Source organism: Epinephelus lanceolatus, chromosome 20 (genome assembly GCF_041903045.1).
Source record: "Epinephelus lanceolatus isolate andai-2023 chromosome 20, ASM4190304v1, whole genome shotgun sequence".
Classification (NCBI taxonomy): Eukaryota; Metazoa; Chordata; class Actinopteri; order Perciformes; family Serranidae; genus Epinephelus; species Epinephelus lanceolatus.
The window spans coordinates 28989070-29016954 of NC_135753.1; the positions used below are offsets into that span (position 1 = coordinate 28989070).

Sequence of the window (27885 nt, forward strand, 5' to 3'; positions counted from 1 at the left end):
TGATCTTAAACTTCATTCTACTTAACTTAGACCTGTTGTCCTCATGTGTGGATGCTTGTTTTTGTGCCATCTAGTGGTAGTAAGAGCACAATACACTAATCCATGTAAAAACAAGATGGCAGCCATCTCTACCAAGTCAGTCTGCAACTGATCCTGATACAAAAGTGGACAAAACCTGATCACATTTTATGGTTGAAACTTGTTTATTCATGATTAACTAGAAAAGCACTCAGAGTGCAGACCTCCACCAAGTAGGTGATATTCCCTCCCCCTCTGCATCAGACTTTGCAGCCTGCATCACAATTAGGTTATTTGCATCACTATCATTATTAGGTTATATATGCCTTCACCATGGAGACACTGTGGTGTATTTATTTCGTTTTTATTTTGTACCAACACAGAATATAATATGTTTTGTTGTATTTTTCACTTTTTTCCCAACACAGAACATTAATTTCAACTTTAGAATTACAATATTTAGCAAGTAGAACAAGACGTGCTTTCCGGCCACCAGATGGCGCTATTTTCACCGTCTTAATTGCTGCTGAGGCTGTCAGACCATAGACTTTATTTATTATTTTATCCACTTTACTTTAACTGATCACCACCAAAATTTGATCATCTGTTTCATCAAAATATGTTCATAACTTTTTGCAGACAAACAAACAGACCAGCGCCGGCGAAAACATAACCTCCATGGTGGAGGTAATAATGTTTGTAGTTTGATGTGGCAACAAATTTGACCAATCTTAGCAACAGTAACAAGATAAAACACTGTTAATGAGGAAGTACTCATTTGAGGACATTGTTGACAATGTTAACTTTTTTAATACTTATCAGGTCCCACTGATCCCAATCAGCTAGGAGAAATTAAAAATGCATACCAAACAAAAGTTTGAGTCTCAGGAGGAAATGTATTATTCTGAAATGTGCCATTGAGTTGCATTTTAATACTTATGAACTTTTACTTAAGTCAGGTTTTCAATGCAGGATTTTTACTTGTGGCAGAGTACATTTACACTGTGCTAATGCTTCTTTTATTTAAGTAAGGCATCTACACAAAACCTTAGATAAACATCGGTGTTCCCTTTTAAATGAGACAATGTATGAAAATGGAACAACAACAGCTTTCTATTTACTTTGGGGAAGCCTTGGATGGGTGTTTTAGGTGAAGAGTTCAGTTTCTCTAATTCGGTTAAGTGTCTCAGTCTCACATGATTCTACCAAATGACACGGTCAAAACATTTCCTCACTTGTACCAACAGTGCAGCCAGTCACATAACATAGAACACACAGCAGACTGATCATGTTGCTGTCCTGCCCTCTAGTGGTTTCACCATGAATCACATGAACTCAACAACAAGGCAACTATTTGCTCAACTTCTGAAAATGTGCACTCACATACATAAATAAAATCCCAAAAACAGAGAGGTGATATTTTCCTTATTTTAATGTATCATATTGTATATTTATTTTACAGTTGATGCTATCTTGTCAGTTACACACAAAACAAAAAGCAGCCATGAAATAATATACTTAAATCTCCCAGGATGTAACAAGATTTTCTTTTCAAATGCAGAATTGAAATGCAGGTTTGGGGGAAACTTTCGTTAGTAATGTTAAAAAAAAAAAAAAGTAAAGGGTTTTACTTTAAGGCATTTTCTTCAAGTCAACAAGTCGACCGAGACTTGAGATGATAAACATATCAAAAATTCAAAATTCTGGTTTCCAATTGTCAATAACTTAAATAAAAGCATTCAGGTTCAACACTGAGAGAAGACACTGAGTTGTCTCAATACTGCTGGTGTAGCTGCGAGAAAGGCAAATGGTTTTATAAGGCTGATAACATGTGATAGGCACTTAATGATGACTGGCATGTAGGTATTGTAACTGTCTGGTTATCAGCAGGTTACAACTTCTCTAATTCTGCGTCTGCATCGATCAAACGCACTGGAACAAATCGTTTAACTCGCAGTCCAGGTGAATAAAGCTGACGTGCAATACTTTCGATAATGTTAAAAAAAAAAGAAGGTATTTTAGGCAACCAGATTACCAGTTATAAAATAAGACTTAATATAATCAGCATCAGTCTGCACTTTAAACAAGTGCATTTTTGTATTTTTAAAAAATGTGTCAGCTGTTTCGCTGCTTGAGAAAACGTATTAAAACCATTCAGTTCACCATCTGAGATATATACTGTAAACAAAAAACAATATAACGTTTGGGAGATGTTCTGGCACATATTGCAGATCGCATGGCATCAAACACAAAAGGCATGGAAGCAGGTTTTTTTTGTTTTTGTTTTTTAGAAATGTACTGCAGTTGCATACGAACACGTCAGGGATCGGGGTCCATTTCCTTCAGCTTCACTCAAAATGTTTTCATTCCAGCTTGAGTCGCTAAAACCGAGACTCCTTTTCATAGAAACACAACTCTTTCTACAAGTGAATGGAAGAGAAAGTGAGGCCTGACCCTGCAACACAATATAAATATGAGATCACAGCTGGTTACAGAGGAGGAGGAAGAAGAGGAAGAGGAGGCTCTCAGTTAAGCAACTCCAGGTAAGTGATTGGCACTTTGCCCTTCTGGGTGCCGCGCTCGCCCATCAGCCAGTCTGAATCCATGCCTGGGACGCTGCTGACTGTGATCACCTGCACAGCACAGTGTACATGCAGACGTTACTGTGTGATGTAATAAAGTCTATGTCCATAATGAAGCAAGTTTACAGACTGTTTTCCACATTTATGAAACGCTTGGTTACATCCTGCTCAGGCCACAGTTGGCTCCCAAAAGCAAAAGCAGAGTGGAAAAAGTTGAATGTGAGTATTACAACGAATGAGGTAATGCTGGCCCACTGTTAGTCAACCACATGCTTGTAACAGACAGTGCTTTTCCAGGAAAGGGCGTGGCTAATGTTCTGCTACTGTACAGTGTCAGACTAGGCTCCTTTTTTAGTAAGATGTTAGGTTAGAAAAAGCAAAATAATAATGACGCAATGATTATTTCAGTCTCACCTCATCAGCCAGCAGGGACAGCTCGCTGCTGCTGGCAGCATCGTAGTCGTAAAGCACGCGGGCTTTGCGGCTGCCGTTGGAGCTCCGCAGTTCATTGAAGCCGCCCGATGCCGTCGAGCTGTCGCGGCCCGCGGACACGCTGGGCAGGGAGGCCGACACCGGGATGGTGGGCACCGAGATGCTGGCCCCGCCCGACACTGACGACTGGTTGTTGTTGGAGAAGGACGAGGGGAAACTGGTGGAGGAGGGGGAGATGGGTGTTCCTCACTGATACAGAATATTATTCACCAGTCCAATTGTTTGTTATTCCTCTCTGTTAGAATAGATAAAGCTTCTCTGTGACCTCCCTGCTGATTAGGTTTCATTTGTTCGCCTTACTGAAAGGTAAAAAGTTTACACCGCCGTACATTAACAGAACAGTTTGATTTTATCACACAAAAGGAAGAGAAGATTATTCAACATCAACACGCTCAAACTGAGACGGTTATTTACCCATTCATAGAGAAACTGGCAGAATCAGAAAGCAAGAGAGAATATAAACACGGTTACTTCAGAAATGACTGACACAGGTTCTGAGAATACTGAGATGAGTGCTGCTCTTATCCCTCATCTCCCCAGCTGCTCCAGTGGAGCTGCTATGTCACATGACTTGTTTTGTGACCTGCCTGGAGAAAAATGCCAGATACTGCAGTGTGATAGCAGAGTTAAGAAGTGAGCGAGTTGTGTGGAGCTGTTCAGGACACAAGGAATAAAAGGTGACAGTGGTGTTTCACCTGCCCAGCTGCTTCTGCAGATCCACCATATACTGGTAACACTGTGCATAGTAAGTAGTCTGGGCCTCGACAAAGTCGTTCAAGCAGCGTAGGTGGTGTGCCTGAAGAGTGAGAGAATAAAACTGCAAGTCAAAGTTGTTTGTAGTGAAAACGTGTTAAACTCAATTTTAAATCCGCACAATCTGATAAACAGCACCTAAAAAAAACCCAGCAGCACTACGACAATACCCCTTTATATTATTTAATTAATGGTTATATGATGATTAAAGTGGAAGCTTGAGAGAGTTAAGGCCTTAAACAACCATGTGTGAACCTGGAGGGTGCGACGGGCTGAGCCGGGCTACATACATGGGTGCTGCTGACGCCCTCCAGCAGCAGTCGGGTGATCTCTGCCTGCCGGTCAAACTCACTCTGGGTCATCCTCAGCTCCTGTTCTGCCTGAGGATAAAGACCCAAAACAATGACTTGATATTTACACAATAACACCACCATACACACACATGAGAGGGAGAAATGATGGCGCCTTAAATACCAAAGGACATAAAGCACGTATGGTTTAAGAATGAGAGTGGATGAACATGTCTCAGACTAACAAATTGATGCCAGTATCTGTACATGTTCTTGTGAAATGACATGAGGAGGGAAGTCACACGCACATCAGGGAGAGACAGGGGGAAAGGACACAACTGCACGTGATGTTTCTGTCCTGAGGGAAATGTTTCCCTTTCTTCATACTGAGCCAAAGGATTCAATATGAGACCTGATGAACAATGGCTTGTTGAGACTCGCTAAAAAAGTCCAACAAACATATGGTCCGGAGCTGAGACGGACGGGGACAATGGCCTCACTGTCCTGAACTCTCCGCAGCTCACATCAGAGCCACAGAGAGCATGTTTGTGTTTGGATCTTTAAGGACTCGTTGAAAGGATTCAAGGTTTTCCATGAGGTACGACAGTGTGTGTCATGGAGGAGATGGGGAGAAGGATAGACAGCAGCTGCTACCAGGGGGTTTGCTGTGTGTGTGTGTGTGTGTGTGTGTGTGTGTGTGTGTGTGTGTGTGTGTGTGTGTTCAATTCAAAGATGGCTCCAACATTCCACTCACCTCTGTCACTTCCTCTGCTCACATCTGCTGCTTTGCGTTTGTGAAAACAGTGACACAGTAGTTAGAGCTACAGCTGCTGCACGGCCGTAGCCAACGCAACACATCCTTACACTGTGTGTGTGTGTGTGTGTGTGTGTGTGAGGGCGAGAAATGGGCATGCTTTAACGAAACCACACTCTGTAGAAGGTAGCGCAGAAATGTTTCTCATCTGTGAGCTTTCACACACCCCAACCACCTCGGGCGCTCTGTGATCTGTGTGACATCGTCTCCGTGTAACAGAGCACCATCTGCCAACAGAGATTAAAGGAGACCTGGTGCTAGGGTTAACCACTGTTTACACCTCCTGTTTTTATGGTTACTCTCCTCTTCATGAGAAAACACAGATACTGTTGACAGGACACGTTTGTTTGTGTAGATTAAACACACTATTAGACAACCCCGCTGCTAACCACAGGGATAACATCGGACTAAAATAATAGTTCCTTACAGAGTGATGGAGATGAAGCTCAGTGAGTCTCAGATTGTTTCTTGAAGTATTGGTGGAAAAATGTGCTCTAAAGCCACTCATTTACTCTGGATGCTCTGAAGACTGCAGCCAAATAGCTTCACTGGGACACTGCCCAGTGTTGTAATGTCCATCCAAGGCTCTGACATCACACCGCACTCATTAGTGATATTGTTTCTAGTAGTTTTAGAATATCAGCAGCTTAGTTCAGTATCTGTCTCGTCTACTTTCTAACTGGCACATCCATCGTGCTCCGCTCTTGAGTCTTGGCTCAGTTGATAAACACTGAGGCCATTAGAGATATCATGTTGAGACATTGTTAACTGGGAGACAGTCTCGCCTGGAGAGACAAGCTGCAACTTTGAGTAACATAAGATTGTTAAAGTGCCACTTAGAATGAAATGTAGGGTTTGTATGCAGATGACAATGTGCAGGTCAGCACTACGCTGATTTTTCACTACAAAACTGCACCAAGACATTCCAACACTAGAACAGCCTTGATCAGCCCATACATAAAATATCTCAACTGTATATATGTGATGTTTAAAAGCCTCAAGCTCCAACATGGTAACAAACTTAAAAGGATAGTGCACCCAAAAATGAAAATTCAGCCATTATCTACTCACCCATATGCCGACGGAGGCCCTGGTGAAGTTTTAGAGTCCTCACATCCCTTGCGGAGATCGGCGGGGGGAACGGGCAGTACACCTAATGGCAGACGGCGCCCCAGACTAACGTCCAAGAACACAAAATTGAATCCACAAATTATCTCCAACATGCTCATCCATAGTGAACCAAGTGTGCTGCAGCCGCGACATAAAAAGTTGTTTCGAAAAACGTCATATGAACTCTGTTTTTAGCCTCACTGTAGCCTGTAGCTCTGACTGCTTCTCTGTGCTCCGCGCTCAAGTGTGCGTGCTCAGGGCGATGCACGGTCTCTGAAGAGCAGCAGTCTCATCAGTACTGATGTCCAGATTCTCAAGTGCAGGCATCACCAATTCCCAGTCTGAGCAGCAAAGACTTTCCTCATCCGTTGGCATTGCTTTGCATTTGAAACAACTACACCACCAGGTTTCCAGTGCTCGACTCCGGTATTCTGCGGCTGGCTGAGGGTTAGGCTCATGAGCTGCGGCGGCTGCTTCGTCCAGTAGCCTGAGTTCTGTCCGTATACTCGGGCTCAAACAAATACGGCTCAACAAAGAAATGCTGTTCCTCCTCAATTTCAAAGTCTTCAGACATGTTGGGCTGTCCTTTGCTAAAAGACCGTAGTGCAAATTATCTTTTAGCTCTGTGGTTATGTTGTCTCCCCCTGCAGTGCTTGTGTCACATGATGTAAACACGGGTGAGCAAAGCTCATGCTTTCGCTGGTCTCGCGCAAGCGCGCACACGTGAGCGCGGAGCACAGAGAAGCAGTCAGAGCTACAGGCTACAGTGAGGCTAAAAACAGAGTTCATATGACGTTTTTCGAAACAACTTTTTATGTCGCGGCTGCAGCACACTTGGATCACTACGGATGAGGAGTATGGAGATACTATGTGGCTTCAATTTTGTGTTCTTGGACGTTAGTCTGGAGCGCCATCTGCCATTAGGTGTGCTAGTCTTTCCCCCCGCCGATCTCCGCAAGGGATGTGAGGACTCTAAAACTTCACCAGGGCCTCCATCGGCATATGGGTGAGTAGATAATGGCTGAATTTTCATTTTTGGGTGCACTATCTCTTTAATACTGATCCTAATAATCATGATCTATAGCAGCAGTTTCCAAACTTTTTGTGTCCAAGGCACACCAAAGGGCAAGCCGGAATCTCAGGGCACACCTGTATTTATATCTGTAGCGTCTTTAACGTGTGTTATCACTCTCATCACAACGTAAGACAATAAAAAAAAGAAAAAATAAGACAGGTAGCTTTCGTGATGCTGTCTACTGACTCTTGTCCTTCGATGGTAGTTCGTCCTCTCTGATGCTTTGTTGTAATTTGCTTTGTACAATAAATCAATCCATTGTCCCACTCACAGCTTTCTCTTTTTAAATATTATCATCCCTCACACTGGCTGCCAATCAGGGCGTCTGATATGTCACATACTTGAAATTCCCCTGCACAAACAGCAACGAACAGGTTCCCTGTGAAGTTTTTTTTAATCAAATTAAATCAAATTACAATTTTTAGCTAGAGTTGCACACCGACATACTGATACAGTCAATTAAAAATGAATTCAGAACTTTTTGTATAGGCCCCACTGAATACTGCAGTAATAATGTGTGGTTATCACGGCGGCAAACCATTTGAGAACCACTGCTCTATAGGGTCAACTGGGTGATGACTGATACAGCACCTGGCTCAAATCCTAAGACACTTCATGTATGCAGGCCTCTACAGTACAAGCATTTGCTCTTATTAGCAAAGCTCAGCATACAAAACATTTTGGCAGCCCATTCTCATTTATAACTGGCACTGATTGTCAGTTTGGCCAGTTAAATGTAAAAAGGCAGCTTACAACAGCTGTCAGGAGCTAACCTTAATTCCCTGACTAACTTGATGACAGACCAAAATGTGTACTGTCTGTCCTCAGATTGTTTGAGGTATCACTCTATAACACCTCTGTACAATCTAAGGTTTTTTTTAGCTAAAACTCCAACACACTGAGGAGCTTTCTCTCTAAAACAGCTGATCGCGTCACCTCGAATTTCAGGAAACAGAATCTCCCAGTTAGGGTTGGGCGCTACGAGAGATATACTTTGTGCGACTGAAATGTGTCCACTGGTAGAGATTCGGATATACTGTTTGTACTATGGGTGCTATTCAATGCAGACTATGAAGCAAATCTGGATTCTCACATGATCTTGAAAAAAAAAGCTGCCTCAAAGATAACATGATTTAGCCAGACATGTAGGAGAGGTGTCGTCTCATGTGGGCAGTTGTTTTTTATTTGTTTGTATGGAAGTTCCAAATAAAAGAAGGAAATAATTCAATGTGATGAAGTATGGTGTGATTATTTTAAACGATTTCTTATCAGAATTTACAGAACAATTACTGTGATATAAAATCAAATATACAATGACAGAATATTTTGGCCACATCTCCCACACCTACTCCCGGTAAAGATTTAAATCATTTCACATCAATAAAATGATGCAGATCAACCTTTAGTTCTGCATAACAACCTTAGGTATTTGGAGTATTTGTATCTTTTGGAGAATACAGCGTGCCACAGTCAGAAGGCTACTGCAATATTATGCATATTAAATCAACATTTAATATCATATGCTGCTATGTAAATGTTCATTTTACGACATACAGTGAGCATCTTGAGAGATCATTATCAAGTTCTAGTTCTAATCTTTGTGGCTGAGTTTTCCTCTGCACCCCTACATCTTTTAATTCAAGGACCCCAGTGCCCCCTGACAATAACTGTAAGTGTGGAGCCACGGCTCGACAAATTAAAAGAGAATTCAGCCCAGATGTCAGAAGAAGAAGGAGTCACCATCGCAAGGAAACTGTCCAGAAAAAAAGGAAGTCTAAACTTCCCATAACTGTTCATGTGACTGTATGCAAGTCACAAGAGATAAAATGTTTGGCTTCATGTTGTGTAACTTGGTGTGGCAGTCATGACTTGTGTGACTTCAGACAGACGGACGGTAGGATACGCCCAGACAGCTCCTCTTCCTCTTAAAGACGACTGGCTCATGATTTTAGAGAAGCAGAATTCAATATCGCTGTTTATTAATCAGCATTATAATGACCTAAATAAAGTGAAAGTGTTGCACTGACAGATATGTGTATGTGTGTGTGTGTGCTTACCGCAGCTCTGGCATCAGTCATCCTGGCTTTCTTTAGCCGAGTTTTGGCTGCATCCAGATCCAAGCGTTTGACCTGCAGCAGCTTCCGTTCTTTCTGCGGACAAAACACAAGCAAACTCTCAAAAAACTGAATTTATAGGATTGTGTGCTACTTACCGTCACTGTTTTCTTGCAGATGAGATTAGTGGGCTGTGTTTACGAATACACAATACGCACTGCTCAGTGACAGTGGCCCCCCAGCAGGACAGTACACAACACCCTGCCACAGAGACTGCTCAGGACGTGACAAAGAGCTTAAGGTGGTAACCTGGCCTCCAGATTCCCCAAATCCCAAACTGATCAAACATCTGTGGGACGTGCTGGCACCCCACCTCCAACTTACAGGAGTCCAAACATCTGAAGCTAACACCCTGGTGCCAGGCACCAAAGGACACCCTCCAGAGATCCTGTGTCCATGCCTTAACAGGTCAGAGAGAAGTCCGGTCCAAAGAGGACCCACTGTGGATCAGGGGTACCTCTGGGGTACGAGACGGTCCCACAAATGTTTGATCAGATTCCTGTTCCTCGTGTCATTCCTGAGCAGTTTTTGTGATGTGGCATGGTGCGTTGTCCTGCTGGGGGCCACTGCCATCAACAAGTGCTGTTGCCATGAGGGGGTTTACTCAGTCTGCGACGGTCTTTGGGTGGGTGGAGTGTGTCAAGAAGCATCGACATGAATGCCAGAGCCCAAGGACTCATCAAATCTGAAGCTTTAAAATGTAAAATGATCAACGTTTCTTTGGTATTGTTAATATTCTGGGTTTTCCTGTGGTTAATATAGGAAAAGCAAAAAATCAGCCTGGGACTTCAGCCTACTCCTGTTTAGGTTTTTATTATATTTTGTTATTGATCTCCACCCTGGATCCACCCTCCTGCTGGGATCAGGATAATCCTGACTTTCTAGATCACAGGTTTTCCCAGTTCTCCTAAAACATTTTGAACACTATATACTGACGGTTTAATCCAGATCAAAAACCAAAACTGCATTACATGAGCTAATCCGATTTCAGAGTCCCTTTTTTCTTTTGAACAACCCATTTTCAACATTCGATCAAACCCAACAGCCAAAATCTGATCAGATTACTTCTGAGCAACTGAGCCCTGAATATGCAAGGTACATTTCCTCATCAAACCACTTCACTGCTTACACTTCTTTTACCATTCCTCCCTGCAATATCTAAAACTCCTCTGGTGACAGTAAAGCATCAAAGCATCTGCATGTCCATATCATTAGGAGGCCATCTTGCTGTAGCTGCTGCTATAAAAGCCTTACGACAGGAAGTGTAATGACTGCATTGACTAAAACTTCACTGCAGCTTCAACTGGAGCTGATAAAACCAGATCAAAGAAAACAAACAGTGACGACTGTAATGACCTCATCCCCATGGTCAGCATCATATTGCTGAGCTCAACTTACAAGTGGATCACATGTGGAAGGAAATCCTATCATAGTAATGTTTGGGCCAGTTTCTGTGTTTTAATTCAAACAGATGCCACATCTAGGGGTTATAACAACTATGTATTTTCAGGCAAGATATAAATTTAGATAACACAGTTTATATCGATATAGGGTCAAGCTGCATTACATAACAAACACCAGTGTTCATTTCTCCTCTCTCACGCTCTCCACACAGCTCTGCCCCACTCACTCACTCACTCACTCACTCACTCGTTCTCCATCAACACTCAGAGAGACACAGAGGTGCTCCTCTGTTTAATCTCTGTTCATTAGTCTACAGTGTGACATCGGTCTGTATGTTGCACATGCTACGCTAAATCAGTCTGAGAGATTATTAAAGTAACATGTGCGATACAGCGCTGCACTGCTAGTTTGTGTGTGAGGTGGATCATAGTGCGTCGCCGTTCTTCTTGGTAGTTGTAGTCTAATGTGTGACATGAAGACAGCGCCTGGATGCAGGCGACAACACAGACGTTTCATATAGTGACAAAGTGTCTCGCTCCTTCCCTTCCTCGGCCTCTCTGTTGATGCTCTGTGCATAAATAAGATTAATAACCTAAATACATATAAAGATTTAAATCATTTTCCAGCACTAGATTCATTTTAAAAGGCCAACAGATGGAAAACAACTTTTTAACTCCACCCACAAAGATTCGTAATTGTTCCTACAATGGATTTAGACCTACTTGATACCTTTATAGCCATGTTATTGTTCAGTGTCCTGTGCTGCAAACCTTTAAACCTCTGTAGCTCCAGTGCTGTGTACCAAAAGTTAATGTAGAGCCCTGATATTTATTTTATATCATTTTTCATTTCCATGTTGCGCAGCTGTTTATCTAAAACGGGGGAAAAAAATCTGTCTTTGTTTTTTATTTTGATCACAGTCTGTTTTTATTTAAGTGTGTGTGACATCTCAACTTGGTTGTAAAATAGAAAGGGAAAGCCACTTTCCTGTGCACGCTCTACAGCCACTAGTGCTGAGAATCAGTTCAAGATAAAAGTGCAAAGTTCAGTGAAAAGTGAAAGTGAATCCAGACCAGTCGCCAGCAGTCCAACTCACCAGGATGGTTTTGAAGTCACCCTCTAGAAAGTTTCTGAAAGGTGTCAGGAAGTTGATGGCAGCACTTTGGATTAACTCCCGCTCTGCTCCGCCAATCTGCTTCTCCGTCTCCCCACATTTTATCAGAGCATTTCCTGTAATGGTCAGCAGCACAAACACCGTTTCACTCACAACTCAACACTGGACAGGAGGCTGTACAATGTGGCATCACAGTCTCAACAAAGGCCTTAATACTTCCGTCTTCAGGGGACATAAAGGCCTGTGGATGTGTACAGTGTGCTGTAGTTGAAAGAGGCAGCAAGAAGTCACATATAACACTGGTATGAGCCACAGACAACTTTAACCAGGACACAGCAGGGGGTAATGTTCAAGTAAGTCCCAGTATGTCAGGCAGCTCAGTGTATCACTCACCATAGGCAGTGCCAGGGCCAAACTCATTCCCAGACTCAATCATGGACTGGCCCAGGAGCTCATGGTTGTTCATTCGCGTAGGGGCTTTCTTCTCCAGTTTCTCGTACACAAATTCTTCTAGCCGGACATCTGCAGATCGCCACGAGAAAACTTAATTACAAAGTCATAAGACTACAGCAGGGGAGCCAAACATAGGCAGTGATTCTGGGACAGCCTGCCTTACATCTATTAACTAAAATAGAAGCTTTCATGACAACCGTGAAGAAAATGTTACCACATCACGCGGATGGACACTGACAGTCATGGTCGGCACGTGTGTGCTTGGTATGTTGTATGGATACATAGAAAAAGTAGAACAAATCCAGTTTACAGTGTGCGAGACCGTTACACAACACTGTGAGCAGCAGCTGGTCTGTCTGTGTTTGTTGTGCCTCTGCTGTGGTTGTGCATCATGGTGTGAAGTGAGGAGGATGCACAGCTGAGCTTACAGACTTCACAGGCACCCTACCTACTGATGTATGTCAGACAACATCTCAGAGATGCTCAGGATTTTTTGTGTGACCCCTGGCTTTCTTACTGGCAAACATTCCTATATGATTTGTCAACACATCTACATCAGATATAAACTTTCACGACAGATATTACTCTGATTATCATGACTGAATAGTTGCCGGGTTCACAGGTAAAGCACCTGTGGGTAACCCCCCTACATTGGTCTAAAAGGGGGTCCAGTGTGTGTGCATTGTGTGTGACAGTCCATCACAGACTCCTGAGTGGTCTTACTTGGGTTGGGCTGTAGTAAGACCTCTGTCTGCTTCATAATCCTCTCCGTCCATTGCTTGGTGTTCTCAGCTCTGACCAAGAGGTTCTCCAGATGAGCATCCAACTCTGTCTTCTCAGCCTGGCCAAGTTTCTCCTCTGTGAACTGAAATAGAAAATATCAGGTTAAAGTGTGCACACAAACTGTCCCCTGAAAAGTGAAACACTAAAGTAGTAAGAGTGAGTGGCGGAGGCATGTTTAACGGAAGGTGCCAAGCTGGACAAAGTAAACGTTATCTGTAAAGCTAATGTTGTTAGCTCTATTTAATGCTTTCTGAGGCCTGCTTTAATTTGGTTACATTGAGTTAAGTGTCGGCTATAATATTAAAGAAGTAGCTTTACTTTTCAAAGTGCACTCTAAAGTGTAGCTGACTTTACAGGATACAGTTGTCTCTCTCATGATAACAGGCCACTTAGCAACACAATAAGAGGCGTTAGCTGTTTAGCATACGAGCTAACGCTAACTGACTGTTAGCTAGCAGCTAACGTTGGTTAGCATCAACTTCCATGAACTAGACGGTGAAACTTACTTGTACCGCGCGGCTCAGGAAAGTACCGGCGTCTGCAGCTAACCGTTTCACGTTAAAATCCATGGCACCGCGGGGTAAAACACACACAATTAATACAACGGCTAGCTTGTCTCTCAGTCAAACTGCCATCCCTGTGGAAAATGTCATTGAGGCAACTTTTTGTCGGAGTTCCACCCAGCTGTTGATCCTGACAAAGATCGTATGCGAACAGGATGGTTCACGTCTCCAGCAGACTGACAGCAGAGAGGAAATACTGCGCATGCGCATATCGACAAAAATGTCAAAACAGGAAGTAGACGATAAAAACTAAAGAGCAAAAGTTACTATGAAGTCTATTTGAAGTTATTTCGGTTACCTACCCTGTAAACGGCTGGTGTTTTTATTTTGGACTTAAAAGAAACGACTTTTATCAGCATGCAACACAAACAGCCTACAATTTAATGTTTTATAGGAGTGTATAGTAAGCGGATTTTGTCCTAATTAAAAACAAAATAAAACAAAATGAAATAAAATGGAATAAAATAAAACAACAAGAAGTAGTGAAAATAAATAAGAAAATTGAGATGTGCTGTATGGGGACATAGAGACAGTTAAAACTGGTGTGTGGCAACATTTTTGCTCCAATTTTTAATGGTTACATCTTTTATAAACTTTCTGCCCTTACAACACTAAAACAACAGTAAACACACACACACCAGTTAGTTAGTTTTACATAGGGATGTGGACTAATGTCAGTTTACCACAGGATGTCTGTAATATAAATGTCCGATTCGCACAAGACAAGAAATCTCCGTAATTCTACCAGAGATGGGAGTGGTCACTCGATTTGCGCCCTGGCGTCACCTTCCTGTTGACATGTGCGTGCTACGTTGCTTCCTGTAAGCATCAGCTGAAGGATAATAATAAATAATGATTAGCCCAATATAAAATATTGCCCATGATCAGGATTGTGTGTACACAACGACCTTTTTGATTGTCTCCCACGTAGTGCTATGCAATCATTAGAAGAATGTCCACTAACACTGACTGCTTCTTCTAGCGCCTCCATCATCGAAAAAAACGCGCAAAACTAGATGTAAACACGGAAAAATGGTTGTAAACAGGACGTGACAAAATATTTACATACATTTTTACAGAGGATCGTGTTCGCACGGGATTAATATTACCTGGGGGGTTTTCTCCGGACCATTTTACAGAAGGTAAAAGGTGCCATAATTTTTACTGACATTATACGTAATGATTACAGACATGGCGAGTTCGGACGGGTCAAAATTCCTGGTAATAATTATTTTACCCCACGTCTCCACGTTAAATTAATCCCGTCCAACAGGGCTTTAGGCTATCTTATCTTTAATTGTAAATGTCATAGTTCCAGCCACAAGGTCCAGATTTCTCCTCAGTCATTTGTTTAAATTCCACACAGTTTAATATTTTCGGAGTCATACTTGCATTTAGCTAAGTCGTCAAGCAAGTTTGCGGTCACTGTAGTAGCTGTCCATGACACCGACTTTTATCTGGTGTTCTTGTTGCGTAGGATTATGGAGCCAAACCCTGTTCTTTTTTCCTAAACCCAACCATGAGCATTTGTTGTTGGAGGAAAAAAAAGGTCAAATCGCATTCTTGTACTGACATAGTGCGTTTATTTTGAAAGAGACTGTATGTAAACGGTAAATTTCCTGCAAAAACTGAAGTGTATCTTGAAAGAAGACAATTCATGTAACAGGCAGAACTTGACACGGTGTCCCATAACGTCAGCAACCAACACACCCAGGGTACCTTGCACGTCATATCTGGACATGAAGGTCCATGACGAAGCATCAATATGTAACGAGGTCGGAGTGAGAATGTGCTGGTGTCCCCACCAATATATATTCTAATTACGGCCTTGTACAAAAATAGAAACAATGGTGTTCTCTTAACTGTGGTTTCTACATGAAACACATTCAACCATGGAAAATAAAGCACCTTACAGCAGGGGCTGAACCCATTTTATCATCTGAACCCTGGAGCTCACACCCTTCGCATGTCACCCCTCATTGACCCTTTACCATTGATTTCTTCATGTATTTACGACTGTCACGTCTGAATGAGAATGTACTTTTGATCATGCAGTTGGTAAAAGGTCCGAATACAAAACCTCCAGTCTATCAGATATATTAGAACAATGAATATTTTTCCTGGATATCACCCTGAAGCCTGCAGCCTGGCTGCTGCTCTCTCCCACCATAAACAGGAACATCACAAGATTTAATTTCATTATGCATTACTTCCACACAGAGGAGGAGTGGGAGAGACGGAGACTCATCCGTCCTCATAAGTAATGCATTTTCTTATTAGCAGCAGTGATGGCTGGACTCCAAACTCTGCAATTCTAATGAAAGTGAAGGACAAATTACTGTGCAAGTGAGGCCATTATTAGAGACAGGGAGAGATTGTTGTGACTTTAGCATATGGTCTGTTTTACACCAAGACGATGCAGGTGTGGTGCATGCTGGAAATCTGTACTGAGGATGATACGATAGTTCTGCTAATATCTTGAGCAACCCTCGACTCTGTCTTGGAAAAAGTCTTGAGGAAGTGGAGTTTGGCAGATTTTGGAAAAACAAAAACACTCTTCAGGTCTGGATGTAATTATGCCAGACAGAGGCTGCTACCTGCTGAGTGGGAGGAAGTCAGGCAGAGAAAGAAATCAAATGACTTCCCCTCTGTAAGCTACCAACGCACCGTCAGCTCATACTCTGTTAAAGGGTGGCTCCAAGGTTTCTTCGTCCACACATTTGTTCCTGCATTTCAGCTACACGACCGAAAATGCTCAGGGTTTTTCCCACCACACGTCGCACTGCCAAGACGTCATGTAACACCAGTTTACATAAAAGTATTGATTTACAATGTTAGGCTTTAAATGTTTCAGATTTGAGCAAACTTGAGCTTTATCATTTTTTAACATAAGCTGTAAAACAGTGACTCCAACAGAAGCCTACACACTGCGTTTCATTTTTTTATACCCACACTATGTCAAAGATATTAAGGCTTTGGCTTTGCTTTACGCTTGGCTAACTCTCAGGACTGCTGGGGCGGGTGCTTTAAACACGTGAATATGGAAGTCAGCACTTTCAGGACGGCAGAACAACTCCTCTGAGGGAGGAATCAGTTGCAGTCTGGTTGTTCCAGTTGTAAATCTGTGTGTATCTGCTCTTTCACTTCGCAATAACAGAAAGCACTCAAGGGCAAAAGACGACCAGAAACCTGCTGAAGCAAAATCACTTTCTCATCAAGGCAAATCATGTTTCCTGAGATTAGGAAATCCCAACCGTCCACTTCGCAGCAAAGAACTAAAGGAACGATTCAGACATGTTAATGACATAAAGGCTCTTTATTTCAGACTGTTTCTTACAAGGATAAATGTATCTCATGTCCTCAACTCAACATAAATCCCTCACACAGACTTTCACTGTCTTACATGATGCAGCTTTGACAGAGCAAATGGATTCGAGTTTCATTCAGTACAAGACTTTCAAATGCGACTGTCATGGATCGTCGTGTCAAAGTGCATCTGCAAGCTGAGAAAGTCTTCTAAAGTAGCTTCGATTATCCGCACTCCATAAATACTTGATAGGTGATAAAACAACTGTATTTAGGGCAAAATCAGAGCTGAACTATGATTGCTGACTTTTTTTGACCACGTTTTCAGCCAGCTCCAGCAGCAGAGGGTATCTGAGGGTCCTCTTCCTCCAAGACTCGGGGATTCCCTGGAGACCGGTCTGAAAACACATCAAGACGACAGCTGAACGCATCAAAGCTTTTACAGAGCTTTCAGAATATCTGAACTCACTGTCAAACCCATCACGATTACAGACAACAACAATATGATAAATTATATATCTAGTTCTAGTTCTAAGGATACTCCTACCCGCCATGTTTTTTCATGACTTGGATATGTTCCCCTCATGAAATGGCTGGTCGTAACAAAGATATTTTATAAAGCAAAATACAACAAAAAGTGATGAAATCGAAAAAATATTTACACACACCACAGGCGAAATAGTGCAGAATAAACCCCCCTTGAAATTTGTGTATGTGCATGTGTGTAATTTTTCAACTGTTGCTTGGATTTAGGTCAAATATGGTCAAAGATCAATGTCACAGTGACCTCATCTGTCTCACTATTGTGAATAAGATATCTCAAGAACACCTTGAGGTAATTTCTTCAAATTTAGCACTAAAGTTTTCTTGGACTCAACAATTAACTGATAAGAATTTACGAGTCAAAGATAAAGGTCACTGTGACCTCATGTGACTCACTATTGTGAATGCAATATTTCAAGAGGGCCTTCAGGGAATTTCTTCAAATTTAGTGTCAACATTCACTTGGACTTTACAAATTAGAATTTGGTGGTCAAAGGTCAAGGTCACTGTGACCTTGCATCTGCCTCATTCTTATGAAAACGATATCTCAAGAAGGCCTTGAGGGTGTTTCCTCAAATTCGGCACAAACGTCATCTTGGACTCAAGAATGATCTGATTTGAATTTGGTGGTTGAAGGGCAAAGGTCAAGGTCACTGTGACTTTATTAAATATTTTTTAGGACAAATCTCATGAATTTGTGTGCTAATTATCACACAAATGTATAACAGGATGTAATGATGAAGTGATGATATATCCAAAAGGTCAAAGGTCATCTTACTTATATTACTTATATTAATCAATGTCATATCTCAGGAACAGAAGGGAAGACTTTTGGTCAGATACTGAGGGCAGGGTGGCCTCACCTCAAGATATCTGAATGAAAATGGGTTCCTTGTGTACCCATGAGTCACCCTTAACTTTAGAAAACTTTTTTTAAATGTCTTGTTCCTTAAAATCAATGTACTCCTTTAAAAAGAACCACCAGCCTATTTGAAAAGCAATGAAACTCCTAATATGTATAAATACATAACACATTGAAACAGGATTGTAGAGTTCAAAATGTTAACTGTGCAGCTGTTGGTCTATGGAAATTAGATAATTAGTAACTGCAACTGTAAGATAAGAAACTAAAGTATATCAGAATGTGATTCCTTAAGTCTCCTTTTGACATAGTTTTAAACTATCATATACTTCAGCAGCATAAGGGAGTTCCTTAAATTCAGTTATGGTTTTTAATTTTGGTGTGCCGCTCCAAGATTTTCCCCATCGGGTCGCCCCTATGAAAAGTTTCTGGAGGCACCCCTGCCAACTTCTACTGATTTCCACCAATAAAACTTTAAAACGGTATCAGTGACTAATGACTGTTATATGCCTGAGAGAAACACTCTGACAGTACCTGCGCCCCAAAACAGGCTCCTATGAAGGAGGCTCGGCTGGCGGTGCATCCCCCGCAGCGCATGGTGTCCCTGACTGCTTCATCCAGCTGTTTCAGCGTCAGGACTCCGTGAAGCGCTCCCTGGAACGCACCAGGCAAAGCTAGACACAAAGCCAGATTGGTAAACAATACAGTAACATATTAGCTATAAAGTGTTCTTACATCGCCATCATTGTTCTTTATGTTATTCACTGGGCCTGATTTAGTTTTGCAGTGTCATTACTTGGACAGACCTGGCCTGCAGAGCTTCACATGTATATTAAGCATCTCAACCTTTCAGCCCTGTAAAACCTGAGACACTCAGCTCAGCGGGAAGGGGAAAATAAAAAGGAAGGAGGAGGGAGACCATTAGTCAGGAGATCAAAGGCTGGAGGACCCGACTAACGGATATACTGACAGGGAGGGTACACATGCCATGCCAAGTCAACAGACCTGGATCCTGCTGCTACTGATGGCTTACCTCATGTGTTTGTGAACACAGCAGGTATGAGCTGTTGGGACGTCTTGGCGAGGTTGTCCTTCACCTGGCGGATATGTGCTTCAGCAGAGATGCGGGAAGAGAGATAAAGTGCATTGTTTAGTGTTTAAACATTGGAGTCCAGTTTTTGACTGTGGCTGCCTATTGTCATAACAAAAAAGGATAAAAGCTATTATTTATATAAAGATGATCATGTTTCTGCATGTTGCAATTTTTGAGTTTCTTACAGTTTTGACCACATTTCCCACAAGACCTCTTTGTTTCTGCTTTCTGCTTTGCCTATCCTTCCCTCTGCTTATTTTTAAAGAAGGATGACAGAGGAGCAAAAATAAAAATAGTTCCTGCTTTATGCTAAAAATCTTCCCCTAACTGAACCCTCAGGCTGTACAGCAGATTTCACACCAAATCCATCCTGATGGAATCGCCTAGCCTATATTATAAAATGTAGTGTGCAGGCTGCTAGCAGCTTCAGGTTTTCACAAATGCCTTGCGCATAGAAATTACACTTACATAGTCCAACATTTTGAGCATTTTGAGTTGTAGGATAAGACGTATGCTACTCTGATAGCTGGGCTAAAGTTCAGTTAGCTTAATCTAACTTTTATTGCCATTTTTTTCTTTTGCTAATCAGGCTGAAAGTTATTTCCAAATTTTGGGATACCACTCCAATATCTGTCCGTTAGATAAAATATGAAGCTAGAGCAAGAAGCTTATTAGCTTAATGTGGTATGAAGACATCAAGCCAGGAAAAATGGCTATCCAGGCTGTGCCCTCAAACATTCTCACATTAGATTGTCTTGTCTGAAACTAATATAAATGATAGAATAAAAAGTTGGGCCCTAAATGAAAAACTCCATCCTTTGGGTTTAGAGGTGCTAGTAGATTGATTTTTTCATTTTTTTATCCAGGCTAACTGTTCCCTCTGCTATCAATCTGTATGCTAAGCTAAGCTATAGCCTCATATTTAAAGGAGCATTTATACTTGTGCAGTGGTGTGTCTGTGTAACTCTGCAGTTATGGCTGATTCAAAACACACATTAAACATGGCTTAATAGCAACAATCTCAATTTCAAGCACGGAAAGTGGCTTCACTGTAGCTCGCAACATTCATAGAAAAATACAGCATGCTAATGTTTTTAGCACAAGCCTATGGCATTTCACATTGTGTAAATTAGCCTAGCAGCTAGCAGACTTTTCCTCTACTCATATGAAGCCAGGGACAACAGCAACATTTAACAAAGATAACGCTACAAAGTTCAGTTCCATTACAACTCAAAAGGTTCACCAACAAAACAATTATCTTATACTAATATAATTTTTTTCTAAACAATTATAACATGCTAACGTTATTAGCACAAGCCTATGGCATTTTACATTGTATAAATTAGCCTAGCAACTAGCTGAGATTTTCTCTACTCATATGAAGCCAGGATTAATCCCAAAGTATAAATCCCAGAAGGATATATCACACACACGACTTAAAATGCTATTTTAGTGGAGGCTTTACTGTCTTCAGAATTTATTGTTTCTTATCTGTGAAATACAAGTAAATACAAGCTTCGTTTCCACTGAGAGAAATGGTTTCAGCTTACAGAAATAGACAGGAGGTCAGTGTCACCACAACGCGTAGTTACATTTCTGGGAAGGTGCACATCAGGCTACAGTATAGGCTCTATGTTGATGGGGCAAGCCAGTTGATTGCAATTTGCAACCTCACCACTAGGTGCCACTAAATCCCACACTTGTCCTTCAACAAACAGTTGATATACCATCTTCTCATCTAGCTTAAAATAAAGCAAATAAGCATGTTTTTCAACAAACATGTTGTTTTAGTGTCAAATTATTCCTCTGAATCTCAAAAGGACTGAAGCTTTAAAGAGATGTGAAGCCTTACCAATGACAGCCCGGTCCAGCTCCTGGGGGTTCTGTCTCTTTGGGTCATTCATCTGAGCCAGAACTGCATCCAGGGCGTTGGAGTCCGGACCATTCAGAATGAAGTGCTCCAAAAACCTGACAAAGTTAGACAAACAAGGATATAACCTCCTTTATCTCCCTTCATGACTACTGTGTTTGATTAAAAGCGTATGATTGTCTTCAGAGCGGTCTCTCACCTCGCTGCAGCCAGAGTCACAGCCACACACATGTCATTATTCTGAGTCACCCGCATGGCTTTCTCCACTTTCTCCAGCATCTCAGGTCGGCCAGCGTACATGGCCACCACCGGAGCCAGTTTAGTTACGCCGTCCATCTGACAATCCACATCAGAGCCTCGAAAAAACACACACATGCAGAGATTACAACCACAGAAAAGCAGAGAGAGGCCGTCATGCAGTTAGGATTTGTGATCTTTACCAGTTTCTTCTTTGCCTGCATCCACATTTCTGAAGAAAGCTTTCAGGCTCCCATTTCTCCAGGGGCCATCTATGGGGAGGATGGCTTTGGGACCTATTATAAATGCAACAACAGTTCCATTATTAAATCAAAGAAAATTTATTACAAAGATAGAGTAGAGAGCTATGACTAAGGGACAAAACAAGCAAGAGAGGAAAAGACACATTTCCTTGATCTTTGTGTTAATGCAGTTTAAGTTTCTGTAGGTGGAGCTCTTTTCTTTGTCTGCTCAGTCATGGCTATCACTGCCCATAATGATGACACAGCTCTTCTTATATTACTCTAAGACATAAAGCCCTCTGCAGTTTACTGTACCCAGAAGTGCCCTGCGCTGTTATGGTGATTTACAGCAGCACTGTGTTTATATGATACCCTGACAGTAAAAAAGCACCAAATATTCAAAGCTCTGGACACCAACCGAGAACAGAGAAGTCTGACTGTATGGAATATTTTCATGGAGAGGGAATTCCCCGCTAGCTGGTAGGAAAACATTGTGTGCAGTGTTATCAGACAGAAACAGAGTGTCTCTCATCCCTGTAGGCCTGTTAAGTTGATGATTGATACTTAATATTGACACTAACATAAAAACAGAACAGGTACCTCCTTTCTTCCTGTAAGGATCATTAAGGGGCAGGTCGTACACGGTCCCTGGGCCAAAGAACTTGTAGATGCGCTTGGTCAAGTCGTCCACGTTAACATCTGCCAACATATGACATAATGAATCTTTAAAAAGCAGTTATGTTAGTTCAAGACCAATGTAACTGTACTAGAAAGCCACAAAAAGGTCCACAGGCTGAGATGTGCTCAAGGTGTGCCTCAAGGAACGTGTATAGACACAGACAGATTCATGTCATTAGCAAGGACTGAAACATTTGCTGCTGTTTTTACTCACTCTTTTTTTGCACTTTGAGCACCTTTTTGTGCACAGCTGTCTTAAATAAATTAACTATTCTTGCATTGATCTGAGCCTGTGGACCTTTTTGTGGCTTTCTAGTCCAGTGGTGTGCAGGTATCTCCTCTGCCGTCCTTTCTTGTTTGTCTGTTGTACTGATGCACCCAAGACAAACTTTTTTTGTTTTCCCAAGTACGCACAGTTTCACAGCAGCCCTAAGGGTTTGCAGCTCAAGATTTAAGACACTGATGTGACTGTTAAAGGTGGTGTGTCACTTAAAAAAGAAAAAGTTCAGCATTTTGGTAAATGCTCTCATTGACTTATTTTGCCAAAAGTTACATGAGAAGATTGATACAACTCTAATGTCAGCAAAATATAAAGTTACAGCCAGCTAGTTAGCTTAACTTAACATAGAGAGCTTATTTGCGTTGTTGCCCCATGTCAGGTAAGTAGATCGATACCACTCTTATGTGTGTCCATTAAATATGAAGCTACAGCAAAGCAACTGTTCAGCACAAAAACTGGAAATGGGGAAACAGCTAGCTTGGCTTTGACAAAAAGCAACAAAATCCATCAACCATGACCTCTAAAGACCACAGGTTAACACATGATGTCTGCTAGTTTAAAGGTCCAGTGAGTAGGATTTAGGGACATCTATTGTCAGAAATGGTATAACAATGTTTTTATTAGTTTATAATCAGCTGAAAATAAGAATTGTTGCGTATTTGTTACCTTAAAATAAGCTCTTTATTTCTACATTCTGAGTGGGTCTCCTCCACAGATCTACAGTAGCCCAGAACGGACAAAACAAACACCGGCTCAAGATGGGATAACTCTTATTTTTGTGTTTTCATGTTTTAGTGTCAGCCATGTTCAACTGCATGCTAGGCGCACAGGAGATGTTTCAGTCGGTTGCAATTTGCAACCTCACCACTAGATGGTGCTTGATCCTACACACTGGACCTTGAGGAGTATTCATGTGCTGGATCATGGGTTAGGTTGCAAGACTTTACAGTGTCTTGTTGACAGGAAGTAACCCCAGATGCCTCAGGAAGTCAGGTCCAGCCCATAAATTAATCACCTCCAGGCTGTTGTTTTATATTTAATGTATAACCACTGCACAGTCTTTTCCAAAAAGTGACAGTAATGGCAAATCTTCAAATTTGAGGTATCTTTAAAATCGCTGAGTCATCCACCTTGCATCATAGAGAGCAGGATTCATGGGAAATACAGTCTTAATTTTACAAAGAGCAACATTATCAGAATCTTAACAGGGTAACCAACTAATCAATCATCGTGTTAACATATGACTTATAGTTGCTGCTTGTTTGAATGACTTTGAGTACCTCCACACTGGCTCAGTGACTCCAGCAGGATGTACGCCTGGTCTCCATAGCAGGTCTGCTCGCCTGTTGTCCTGCGGTAGAAAGGATTCGCTGACTGAGGACGAAACTCAGGACAGGGCTCCAGATCGGAGAGAACTTCTTTGAGCCTGTCTTGACTGTAGATCCAGTGCATGGGCTGGGCTGTGAGGGTGGGTAGCACACAAACACACGCACGAAACACGGAGAAAAATAATGGAACATTCAATAGTTTTGTTTTTGACCTGGTGTGTGTCGGTAACAGATAGCATGGAAAGGGAAATAGATGTGTGCTGTATTGGAGCAACAGGATCCTGAACCTAAAGCCGACATGTTCAGCAGTAATCAATCAGGAACTAACATTTAGGATTACTCCCTTTAGTATGCATCATTATACAATGAGTTCACAATGACATAAATGATAATTTTGGTCATGAGTTGCTGCAGAAACTGTGCTTTCATAACATTGACTGGGGGTCAACTTGTCTTACATATGTTAGGGAACCGCCCCTGTTTTTATCAGCATGTACAGATGTTGCTCATGGACAGTGCTACTGATAATGCCTCAGTGCAGCACATGAGAAAACAGTGAAACACTAGAAAGCTTTAACCACAAACTGTGTGATCCAAACAAACAAGTGCAATGCGAGAAATAAACATGTACATAACATGAACCAGTAGAAGCTCTATGAAAGCAGTAGGAGTATTAATTATTGAGATATAGTGTGGGAAGGGAAGCTCTGGTTTGTAATATGGAAAGCCCTGTTGCTGTAATTATCTCGGTCCCAGCACCAGTATCACGCAGTTTATCTTACCTGCTGCATCTGCCACTGCTGCCCCGATAATGGCCCCAATGGCTCGGTCTGCCAAAGTCAAGGCCATCTGCTTTAATTTCAAACACAAGTACAAACACAAGAAATAATGTGAGGGATTTATGGTTACTTAATGGAAGAGAAATATGCTCTATTGTTGTTGGAAATGATCTCATGCAGCCAGGAACTAAAACATTTTTACACATTTATTTTGGTAGAAAAATAAAGTTACCATGTACAACACAGAACTAACTATATTTAATTACATAACATCTGGTCGAAAGATTATTCTTACACATCCAAGAGTTATAAAACCTTGGAGAGAACACACTTGGTTCAGGTATTTAACATGCTTTGAATATTAATGCGTGTATCTCTGCCCCAGAAGTCCTTGAAACAGTATGCTGCATCAAAATAAAGTGCTAAATTATATTTTAGGTCAATAACAAACACTTGTTTAGTATTACCTCAGAGACTTGCCTTCACCTTTTCAGCACAGGGTTACCACTCGAAATGCTGAAGAATGTTGAGCAGTTTTCTGACGAGGGGAGGGTCCCATCAGAACACTGATAAGAACTCACCAATGGCAACCCCAGAAAAACTGTTGCATTGGAAAGAGGCCAAGAAGGTGGTCATTTAGAGGTTTAAAATTTTACTTTTAAAATTCAGAAAGCAGCATCATGTTCAGAAGTTATCACTAGAAACACTTCATGATTTGTTTGTCATGAGCTGTATACTCCTGCTGTGTATGTACTTCATGTAGGTATTTTTACATTGTTGTGTTGCCACAGTGAGCTCAGTGTTGGGGCTGTTCTAACTTTAACTTTAGGAACTCAGTATTTATGCAACAGTGGCTGTTTTAGGAAGTTGACATATCCTTTACTTGCACACAATGTATTTATAATCTTTGTTTATACCAGCAACAAGTCTGCAAGACTGTGCTTAGGAGTTACAGTGCTTTGAGCTAAATTCAATTCAATTCAGTAGAACTTTATAATTGGTAACTGTGTCTCAGACCACATGGCCTTGACCTGTGGGGTGCCCCAAGGATCAATCCTGGGACCCCTTCTGTTCAATCTCTACATGCTGCCTTTAGGCCAGTTAATACAAAGTAATAATGTGTCCTACCACAATTATGCAGACGACACTCAGATCTATGTCTCACTGACAGCAGGTGAATATGGACCAGTGGATTCACTCTGTCACTGCATCCAACAGGTCAGTGTGTAGATGCAAAACAACTTTCTCCAGCTAAATTCAGACAAGACTGAAGTCATTATATTTGGTCCACAGAAACAAAGAGAAAGTGTCAGCAGTCACCTCCAGTCTCTCTCTCTAAAACCTACAAATCAGGTTAGAAATCTCGGGGTAATAATGGACTCAGACTTGAACTTTAACAGCCACATCAATAACATCAGCAGCTTTTTACCATCTAAAAAACATTGCCAAAATCAAAGGTATAGTGTCTAAACCTGACTTGGAGAGACTTATCCATGCATTTGTCTCCAGTAGGTTAGACTACTGTAACGGCCTGCTCACTGGCCTCTCCAAACGGGCCGTAAGACAGCTGCAGTACATCCAGAATGCTGCTGCTCGGGTCCTGACCAGAACCAGGAAGTACGAGCACATTAGTCCTGTGCTCAGGTCTCTACACTGGCTTCCTGTGGCTCAGAGAATAGACTTTAAAGCAGCTCTGCTTGTGTACAAGTCTCTCCACGCCTAGCACCAAAGTACATCTCTGACATGTTAGTGCCATATGAACCATCTCGGACTCTGAGGACCTCAGGGACCGGCCTCGTGCTGGTGCCCAGAGTCAGGACTAAACACGGGGAATCAGGATTCCAGTTTTATGCAGCTAAAATCTGGAACAGTCTTTCTGAAGATGTGAGACAGGCCTCTACTCTGACAATGTTCAAATCTAGGCTCAAAACAGCTCTATTTCACTGTGCATATGACTGAAAGGATCTTATCTGCACTCTTCTCTTTTAAAGTTCATTTTATAATGATTATTTATGTTTTTATTTTGTATTGTGATTTTAATGCATTTTCTTGTTCTGTAAAGCACTTTGAATTACTTTGTGTACGAATTGTGCTCTACAAATAAACTTGCCTTGCCTTGCCTTTATTTATCCTGAAGGGAATTCTGGAGCCAGTGAATGCTTCACATTACGGTAACACTAAGTTCAGTAACCACAATTTCAAGTATTCACAACCAGTACCAACCAGACAACCAGTGTGTTCCCTGGGTCAGGGTCAATGATTAGAAGCAAAAAAACAGTGTCTAATAGAGTAACAACAGGAGTACAATAAGTACAAAACATGAACTAAAAGGTGGAAAAAACAGACTGATGACTGATAATCAGTGTTATATTGTATATAATATGACAATAAGAAGTAGTTTTGCACATTAATGAGAAAATTACATTGCACCACATTGACAAGTGAACATGATGTAAAAAATGTTGCACAAGATATTGAAAAGTAAGTAACAGTGCACTTACTGTGGGTCAATATTGCTGTTTCAGCTCTCCTCCCTACAGAATAAAGTTTGAAGGCCACAGCTAGAAAAGATCTCCAGACTGTATAACTCCCCACACTAAATGCTTACATCAGTATGCTAATATGCAGTTACAGTCAGGGCATGTGAGCAGAGTCTGAGCTAGCAGGGAGTAAGAGTGGAATGATTTTAGATGCAGAGCAGATGTTTTAAACACTAAAGTGTCACTTATCTCTCACTCCAATTTGCTGCAGTACCGCCACCATGAGTTTGAAGCATGTCCAAAATAGCTTCAAAAAGAGATGCTAATGGATGTTTGACTTGAGTTGGATTGTGTGCTTTTTTTTTTTTTTTTAAGTGAAATGAAATTATGCATTGAAAGTAGCCTGGGAGGAAACCAGATGAATCTGTTGACCTCATGTTTTATTTGTGAATCATACAATGTAAGCAATTTAAATTTAATTTAATTCAATTTAAGTGAAGCTTGGTGAAATCTGAGTACCGAGCGATATTGGTTCATATGCTGATGCTAACATGCTAAGTAAGTATTTGTTGCTGTGTTCACCATTTTAGTGTAGCATGTAATGCGTTAATCTGCTAATTAG

General features: G+C 41.5%; 2 protein-coding genes across 3 annotated transcripts; both read right to left on the reverse strand.

The window, feature by feature from the left end:
* Positions 1 to 1432: 1432 nt before the first annotated feature.
* sh3glb1a (SH3-domain GRB2-like endophilin B1a) lies at positions 1433 to 13718 on the reverse strand. The gene is made up of 9 exons (XM_033639191.2): positions 13509 to 13718; positions 12943 to 13084; positions 12160 to 12288; positions 11749 to 11882; positions 9192 to 9284; positions 4136 to 4225; positions 3788 to 3888; positions 3015 to 3249; positions 1433 to 2651 (listed from the first exon to the last, which is right to left on the reverse strand). The coding sequence occupies exons 1-9, from the start codon at positions 13569 to 13571 to the stop codon at positions 2544 to 2546; spliced, it is 1095 nt and encodes a 364-aa protein (XP_033495082.1). The 5' UTR covers positions 13572 to 13718; the 3' UTR covers positions 1433 to 2543.
* Positions 13719 to 16862: 3144 nt separating this feature from the next.
* On the reverse strand, positions 16863 to 25371 carry LOC117264395 (crystallin J1A-like). 2 transcript variants are annotated; one of them, XM_033638312.2, is made up of 10 exons: positions 25251 to 25371; positions 24787 to 24856; positions 23957 to 24136; positions 22319 to 22417; positions 21680 to 21772; positions 21439 to 21595; positions 21222 to 21337; positions 19310 to 19387; positions 18811 to 18950; positions 16863 to 17269 (listed from the first exon to the last, which is right to left on the reverse strand). In XM_033638312.2, the coding sequence occupies exons 2-10, from the start codon at positions 24851 to 24853 to the stop codon at positions 17165 to 17167; spliced, it is 1035 nt and encodes a 344-aa protein (XP_033494203.1). In that variant the 5' UTR covers positions 24854 to 24856; positions 25251 to 25371; the 3' UTR covers positions 16863 to 17164. The 2 variants fall into 2 exon arrangements, with proteins under 2 accessions (XP_033494203.1, XP_033494205.1); XM_033638314.2 differs by having other exon boundaries at positions 24787 to 24853; positions 25251 to 25314.
* Between the last annotated feature and the right edge of the window lie 2514 nt (positions 25372 to 27885).

Bases quoted from the DNA above. Each gene is read 5' to 3' on its own strand.
- sh3glb1a (XM_033639191.2), bottom strand. From the start codon at position 13,571: ATGGATTTTAACGTGAAACGGTTAGCTGCAGACGCCGGTACTTTCCTG. The intron at 12,289-12,942 runs GTAAGACCACTC...GGCGATCTGCAG, and splicing joins CTTACTACAGCCCAACCCAA to ATGTCCGGCTAGAAGAATTT. The intron at 9,285-11,748 runs GTGAGTTGGACT...TTTTGTCCGCAG, and splicing joins GTGACTTCAAAACCATCCTG to AAAGAACGGAAGCTGCTGCA.